General features: G+C 50.7%; 2 protein-coding genes across 2 annotated transcripts; both read left to right on the top strand.

Moving 5' to 3' along the window:
* Nucleotides 1-616: 616 nt before the first annotated feature.
* Nucleotides 617-1,373, top strand: EMWEY_00049650 (hypothetical protein; the record flags this gene model as incomplete). The annotated part of the gene is made up of 3 exons (XM_013479520.1): nucleotides 617-647; nucleotides 831-1,028; nucleotides 1,204-1,373. The coding sequence occupies 3 exons, from the start codon at nucleotides 617-619 to the stop codon at nucleotides 1,371-1,373; spliced, it is 399 nt and encodes a 132-aa protein (XP_013334974.1).
* A 2,978-nt stretch (nucleotides 1,374-4,351) lies between these two features.
* EMWEY_00049660 (syntaxin, putative) lies at nucleotides 4,352-5,869 on the top strand (the record flags this gene model as incomplete). The annotated part of the gene is made up of 4 exons (XM_013479521.1): nucleotides 4,352-4,484; nucleotides 4,808-4,894; nucleotides 5,233-5,372; nucleotides 5,660-5,869. 4 exons carry the CDS (start codon nucleotides 4,352-4,354, stop codon nucleotides 5,867-5,869), a joined length of 570 nt encoding a protein of 189 aa, XP_013334975.1.
* Nucleotides 5,870-7,778: the final 1,909 nt, after the last annotated feature.

A 7,778-nucleotide genomic window follows, 5' to 3' on the forward strand; every position in this document is an offset into this window, starting at 1 on the left:
GCTCTTGGTGCTGCTGCTGCAGGCGGTGCGCAGTGCGTTCGCCGTGCACGGCTCTGTAAAGGACGTATATCTTCCATTGGATTATCACAGCCGAATGCCTCGAGGTTTTGGATTTGTTGAATTTTGGCATCGCGCAGATGCAGAAAGAGCGCTCGAAAAAATGGACGGATTTGAACTCGATGGGAAAGCTATTGAAGTGGCTATTGCAAAAAAAGGAAGATCCGCACCGCAGCAAATGGTGCGGTACCTCCAGCTGCTGTTGTTGCTGTTGCTTATGCTATTGATGCCGCTGATGTTGCTTGGAGGATTCCAGGCTCTGCAGCTGGTGGTGGTGTTGCTGTTGCTGCATCAATGCTTCCCGGTTATGCCGCTGCTGCACCGTCTCCGGCTTGTGCCTCTGCAGATGATGATAATGCTTATAGACTGCTTGTGGTCTTCGCTGTTGCTACTCTGGTGACTATCGCTTAACACTGCTGTTGCTGCTGCAATTATGGCTGCTGCTGCTGTGTGTGTATTAGTTGGTGTGGCTGTCTCTAACTCGGGGTGTCATTGCTGCAGAAACAGAGAGATGAAAGAGTAAGGAGAGAAGCATCCCCAAGGGGGCGTCGCTATGACGATGACCGCAGATACTCGCGCATGGACTCCCCGTACGTCTAGGGTTTAGGGCTTAAGGTGTGGGGTAGTCAGCATTGTTGGGAGATGTTGAGGATGCTTAGCCAAAAGTGCTGAGGACATATTGTAGATTTTGGGGTTGTTGAAGTGCATTATAAGGCTGTCTTCCCGAGAGTTTACGGTTTAGGGTTTAGGGTTTGGCGTTTGTGTGTCTGCAGTCCACGTCGTGGGAGATACGGTAGCAGGGAGAGAGGAGGCCGCGACTTTAGAGATAGAGGCGGTTGGTGGGGGGCATATGATAGAAGAGACAGAGAAAGAGACAGAGAAAGAGACAGAGACAGAGACAGAGATGACAGTGGATACTGCTACAGAGGTGGCTCTTACAGGGATGACTACAGAGAGTCTCGCAGACGCGGGTATGCTGTTGATGCTGTTTGTGTTGGTTGTGGGGCGCGTTTTGCTGTCCCTACTGCTGTTTGTTGTGGGGCTTGTGTTGCAGTTGCTGCCTTGGTAGCAACAGCAGCAGGGAATGGATTGCAGATGGGGATTTTGCTGGATATGCAGTAGCTTGCTTCTGTTCTTATCTTGCAGTTACTGATGCTTCTGTGTTGCTGCTGTTGCTTGTTGGTGCTGCAGCAGGAGCCGCAGCAGGAGCCGCAGCCGTACTCGTTCGCCGCGGCGTTCTCCTTCTTACAGCGGGGACTCACGTTAGTATTGAAGAGGCGATTGCGGAGCTGTGCTGCATGCTGCCTCTTGGATAAAGTTCCTAGCTGGAAACAGCAGCAGCAGCGCTCGCTGCTGCTGCAGCTGCGGCTGCTGCTGCCGCTGCTGCCACTTATGCAGCCCTTGGCTGGCCTCGAAACCTAGACCGTATTAGGACAAAGAAGATCGCTAGGACAAAGGAAGGAGATAAATAGTACTCGTTACGTACTTGCCCCGTTGAAGTGTGCAAGAGGCCCCTAGGGCCTGGGGAATACCGGCTTGGGGAGAGGGAAGCTGCTGCTGCAACAGCAACAGCAACAGCAGCAGCAGCAGCAGCAGCAGCTCGAATACGCCCTTTTTGCTGCCGCTGCTACGGAGTTTGGATACACTGAAGGGACTCCGCAGTAGAAACGAAGCAAGAGTGATGCAAAGACCTGCCAAGACAGCTTCTGCTGCAGTCCGTTGTTGCTGCTGTTGCCACCGCTGCCGCATTACCCAGACGCTGCGGCTGCTGCAGCAGCAGCAACAGCAGCAATTTGTGGGGTATGAGGAGCACGGTTCTCTAAGCGTAGTTCTTGTTTGACTGCGGCGGCGGCGCCAACAGGGGGACTGCAGCAGTTGCTGTTGCTTTTGCTGCTGCTGCTGCTGCTGCTGCATAGGGTTCGAGTGAAACAGTTGCTGAGGGGAAGGCTCTTTGGGTGTTGTTGTTCTGTTGCGTCGCTCTAGCCCTTTTAACTGGGTAGCTGGTGATGCGGCCAGCTAGCCACGTGGCTAGCTAGCTAGCTAGCGATGGACCTGCGGGGGATAGTGCTTCTTTTCCCTGTCAGCGCGCATTCTTTTGCCTGTTTCCCTCTCGGCGTTTTTAATTTGTTTTTGTGGCGGAGTCAATGAACAGCCGGAGACCGCTTGGGTCCGCTTCATATATCAACCTTGCTGGTAGCTAGCTAGCTGGCTAGCCAGTGTCTCCCAGCTAGCTGGCTTCCTAGCTTGCTAGCTGGCTAGCTAGCTAGCTAGCGCCTCTCAGCTAGCTGGCTAGCTGGGAGGGTCGCAGGGAGTGTCCCCGTTCAGCATTCTGGTGTATGTACACCTGCAAAAAACTGCACTGCAACCGCTACCTGTTAAATTGCCGGGTCTTTTGGGCCCTGCTAGACAAGTCGAACAAAGAAGGGGAGGCAGTCTGGGGTTCAGTGTTTGTAGAGGGTCAAGCAACAGATGTTGTTCAGTTTAACACCAGCAACATGCAAGTCTCTGTATTGGGTATCCGCAGCGCACCATTCTGTGTGCATACACATTGTTTATCCTACTGTCGCTTCCCCATCTGCTCTCTGTTACTGTTGCTACCACCTTTGCTCTATTTGTCTTAGCTAGGCAGTTAAAAACGTGCAAATAACTATTTGTGGTGACTTGCACTTCGACTCAACAACCAGCTGCCTAAACCCTCGCCATCCCCCCCTTCCACGTAAGCGCGAAAGGAAGAATCGATGATAATGGCTTTAAGGACAATAAACAAGGGACCAACTCTACGTCCTCAAGTCTGATTTCTCTTCTTATCCTTTACTGAGCCCATGTTAAGTTTTTGTGTCTTGTATTCTTTACCATGTTAAGCAGTGACTAAAACAGTCTACGAAAACCCCTAAAGTGTTTACCTAACAGGTCCTTCCGGCGGTGCGCAAACACACATCAGCCGGTTGAGTGTGCATAGAAACAACGATGATGCAATTCATCTGAAGTGAGCTGAAATCAATTTCTTTCCTTTGAAACAATTGTAGAGTTTGGTGTTGCTGCTGTGCTTCTGCGTACGGTACACGCTGCCGTATGTGACCACCCGAGCGCCATATCTGCAAAACGCTGAATTTAGTGCGAGTAAAGCAAAGCGCATCCTTCTCTTTCTTTATGTGATGATGCGGAAGGTATGCGCCGAGGCTTTCCCGATAAGGCTCCAGGACTGTAGAGGGTTTGTATCCAAAGAATTTCTAACGGTGAAGAGATGAATGTTAATTGATTGAATTTAATTGATTGAATATATTAAGAAATTCGTTTTCTACATTTGTTGGTGCTTCTTCTGCTGCTCCCTCTGGTAGTTGCTGGAGTCGCACGAGAGCCTTGCGCCGTTGTCACAGAGGGGACGCCTCCTTATCTCGTCTTTTGCAGCTTCCTTCTCTCTCTTTCCTTTTCCCCTTCGAAGGTTTTTTGCGGACGCTGTGTGCACTGCAACTCCAGACAACAGTGCGTGCGTTGCTGGGGCCCCAGGGGCCCTCAAACCAGAGCAGAGGGGCCCCCAGCGGAAGGCTGACTGTTGCATGCACACGAAGGAAAACAAAAACCTCAAAAATTACCCACCCATTTTCGACTCAAATAATTGAAACGAGCTGACTCGGGGAGGTGCATCGGCCAGGGATGGGCGCCAGCTGCAGCGACTGGGGAATGAGCAACAGCAGCAGTAACTGCGACAGCAGCAGCAGACAACACAAAAACCGAGGCAGCAAAGGCAAGGTACCCTTCTTTGCCTTGTCATTGACAGCATCTGCTACATCCCTCTTGTCAACGCCAACAGCAACAGCTGCATCGGGAGCAGCAGGAGCAGGAGCAGCAACAGCAACAACACCAGTTTCAACTGCAGCAGCACCAACAAGAACGGCAGCACCAACAGCAACGAGAACGGCAGCACCGGCAGGGGCTACACCAGGAGCAAGGGCAGTAACAGCAGCGACGCCAGCAGAAACAGCAGCATTAGCCGCAGTGGCAGGAACGACTGTATCATCGGCAGAAGTGGCAGTAACCGCAGCAACAACGAAGACAGTGGCAGCAACAGCAGTAGCTACACCAGCAGTAAGAGCTGCAGGAACGACTGTAGCATCGGCAAAAGTGGCAGTAACAGCAGCAACAACGAAGACAGGCGCAGCAACAGCAGTAGCTACACCAGCAGTTATAGCTGCAGCCAGAATAGTAACAGCAACAACAGTATCAGCAACAGCATTAGCAGCATTAGCAGCATTAGCAGCAGCAGCAATAACGGTAGCGACTAGGTTGAGAAAGAATGGCATCTCCTCTGGTCATGAGGGATTTGACTCCCCTCTTCTTCCGCTTTAAAGCAGAGGCAAAGGAAAAACGGCTGCGTTTCAGCAAGCCCACAGTCTGCCTCCCCAGTCCCACAAACAGAAATGCCACTAGTGAGCAGCAGCAGCGGCAGCAGCAGTAAGAGCAGCAGTAGTAGCAGCAGAAGCGGCGGCGGCAGCAGCTGAATCAGGAGCCGCAGCAGCAGCATAATAGCAACGGGTGGTGCTAGTTAATTTGTCTATTATGTGGTGCGTGATTTGTGATGCTGCTGAAGGACAACAACGGCTGCTGTCTTTTCAAGCAGAAGATGAGGAGATGGGGGTCCCTACCCATCAGCTACCCCCACGTTGGGTCCGTTCTTACCCTCCTAAACCCTTCTAGCAGTTGCGATGAGGTAGTACGGTTGAGGGTTGAGGGTTTGGGTTTGTATTGTGAGGCTTTAGATATTGGGGCTATGGGTTGGTGCTGCAGGTGGATGCCCTTGAAGAGCTGCACGACGACCTTGCGCACATCAAGGAAAGGAGTCCGTTGGGGGGTGTAGGGTTTATTGTTTACGAGTTAGGGTGATGCTGCGGTATACCGTGTACCTGCACAAGAAGTTGCTGGTCTGCACACGAGGAGCTGCTTGTTTTGGTCTCCGTTTAGAAATGGCTGTTGCTGTTCTTTTCATTGTTGTTACTGTTGGTGCTTCTGGGGCGACTGCTCTTGTTGGTGGTGCTGCGGCTGTTGTTATTGACGCTGCTACTGCAGCTGCTATTGCTGCTGCTACTGCTGTTCTTGTTTCTGCCGTTCATGTAGAATGGAAGCTGCTGCTGTGGCGTGGTTTTAGGGTTAGGGTTTAGGGTTTAGGTTTGCATGCAGTGGGTCAGCTGCAGAAGGTGCAGCAACGGCGACTGCTGCAAGTCTTTGGGGATTCTTATGGCGAGACAGCCATAGGCCGCGAGATCGACACGCTTACTGCCGGCATAACTCAGGCAAGCATCTTTTTTGTCTTGTCGTTCGTTCGTATTGTTGTTTTCTGTATTTTTTATTGCTGGTTTGCTTTTGTTTGCTACCCGTGTGTGTTCATCTGTTTATGATTCGCTGTTTGTTCTTACTTGCTTGATGCTGTTGTTGTTTGCCGCTGCTCCTCTGCTGCGCGTTGTCTGTTATTCCTTGCTATTTGGCTGTTGTGTGTTGTTCGGGTGTTAACAAACGACAAACAATATGCAAGCAAGATGCAACAACACCAGCCCGGCCCTCGCCAACCGCGTATGCATGCGTCTCTGTGTGTTTCTTGTTACTTCAGCTGTTCCATCGCAGCGACTTGAAGCTGCAAAAGTTGTGTCCACCTGGGGCTGCCCAGAGCTCCTCCACGGAGACGCGCATGCAGCAGAATGCTCAAAAGGCTGTCGCTGCCCAGCTGCATAGTCTTAACCAGGCCTTTAGGCAGCAGCAGAAGGCCTACTTAGAAGGCAAGAATGTTGCTAAGAGGCAGATATACACAAGCAATAGATAGACTCAAGCAAGCAAACGGGATATATATCGAACCATATATAGATCGAAACACCGCAGCTATGCACACGCTACCCCATATATTTAAATCAAGTGTACTACATCGAGGTTTTATGAAAAAGAAGCGCTGTTCACACGGGCGGACTGTGCATGGCTGAGCCCTTAGGCTCACGGTTAAGCGCTTAGGGCTCAGCGTTTGTCTGCAGAGATTCGGCGGCGGGTTCACGACGACGATCTGCTCCCCGATGCGCGCGACTCGACTGCTCCCTCCCTTTCAGCTCAACGAGTGTGCCATTTGTTTTTAACTACTTTTTCCTGTTCTTTTTGCCGTTTTCTGCTTGCTGTCTGCGTTCTCTTTTCCTTCTTTTGCGTATTTGTGCCCTTGGCTACTTCGTTGCTGCTGAGAGAAGCCCTGCAGGACCACTTGAAGACGGTTGTCTGCCGTTTGCCTGGTCCTCCCTGTCTATCCCCGGTGCATCGTTTCTGTCTCTTTATCTTCCTTTCGACTTATTCCTCCTTGTGTGGATGTGTGCTGTTTGTGCTGGGGTGTCTGCATGAGCGTTGGTAGCAGCTGTTTCTGTCGTCAGCTGTCAATGCTGCTCCTGCTACAGTTCCAGTGTTGCAACATCTGCTGTTGCTTCAGTTTGCTGTGCTTTCGGTGCTGCTGTTGCAACGTTGTGGGTGGCTACATTTGCTATCCACGGTGGAAGTGTTGCCTCAGTGCGTCTGTCTTCGCTGCTGCTCTCTTCTGCTGCTTCCAGTTATTTGCTGTCTCTCTTGCATGGACTGTCCCCGTCATTTCTTATGTCTCTGAGTGCTGCAGGGCTTTAGTGAAGACCTGATGGCGGACTTAGAGGCCGTTGAGTGTGACACAGAGGCCCGAAGGGAGGTAAGGAGGCACTAGGAGGCCTCCTAATGGCTGCGTCGCCTTGGGGTGCTCTTGTCTCCCTCGCTTCTTTTTCCGGCTGTGTGAAGTCTCTCCGTCACTCTCTTTATGTGTTTTGTTTTTGAATCTGTCCTGTTGTTGCCTTTTAGGAAATTGCTAAGGTGGCTCAGTCTATGGCGGACCTTCATCAGCTCTTCAAAGACAGCGCCACTTTAGTTCTGGAACAGGTGGGTGCCTTTGTTCTATTCAGCCGTGGCATTGAACTGATGCGTCCATGCGTGCATGAACGCAAGCTGTAAGGAGGGGGATTCTGTCTGTTGCTAGCTGATGTGCGGATATCTGCGCCTTCTGTTTTAGTGTGATCCACTGGTTGTTCTTCTGTCTTCGCCGACTTTCTGCCTCTGGCTCTCCTTGGGGCCCTGCAAGCAATCCTGTGGTCGCTGCCCTCAGCGAGTTCATAGCCCGCCGCAGGCAGAAGTGTCTCCTTTTCCTGCTTTTTGTCCCCTTTTTCGCCTCCGCACAGGGCACCTTGCTGGACCGTATTGATTACAACTTAGAACAGGTGGCCCATCAGTCTTCTGAGGCAACCAGCCAAATTCGGAGAGCTGAACAGAGTAGACGAAGCGGCTTGGCTGCCAAATGCATCTTCTTTCTCTCGATCACAATCTTTGTCTTGGTGAGTATAACTCGTAATAACGGAATACGTATGATCACCGTGTATATAATAGCCAAGTTTAAAATACTTGCCACTGTATACATGATATCTATTGCCTAATTATAAATAACCCAGTTGTAGGGTACTATCCCCACAGTACATATATGTACGGCTCTCAGTAGCGAAGCACTATGCATCCTTCTGAATAGTCAAGCCTTATGTATACAGAATAGCAGCTAGAGTTTTATGTGTAGCCAAATGTACGTATTGTGCGTGTATCTATATATTTCGATGTGTATAAGCCTTTAAATGGCCCAAAAGGTATACAACTCTGGGTTAGAAAGTAAATATATATATATATATATATATATA

Source organism: Eimeria maxima, genomic scaffold (genome assembly GCF_000499605.1).
Source record: "Eimeria maxima Weybridge genomic scaffold, Emw_scaff1190, whole genome shotgun sequence".
In the NCBI taxonomy this organism is placed as follows: domain Eukaryota; phylum Apicomplexa; class Conoidasida; order Eucoccidiorida; family Eimeriidae; genus Eimeria; species Eimeria maxima.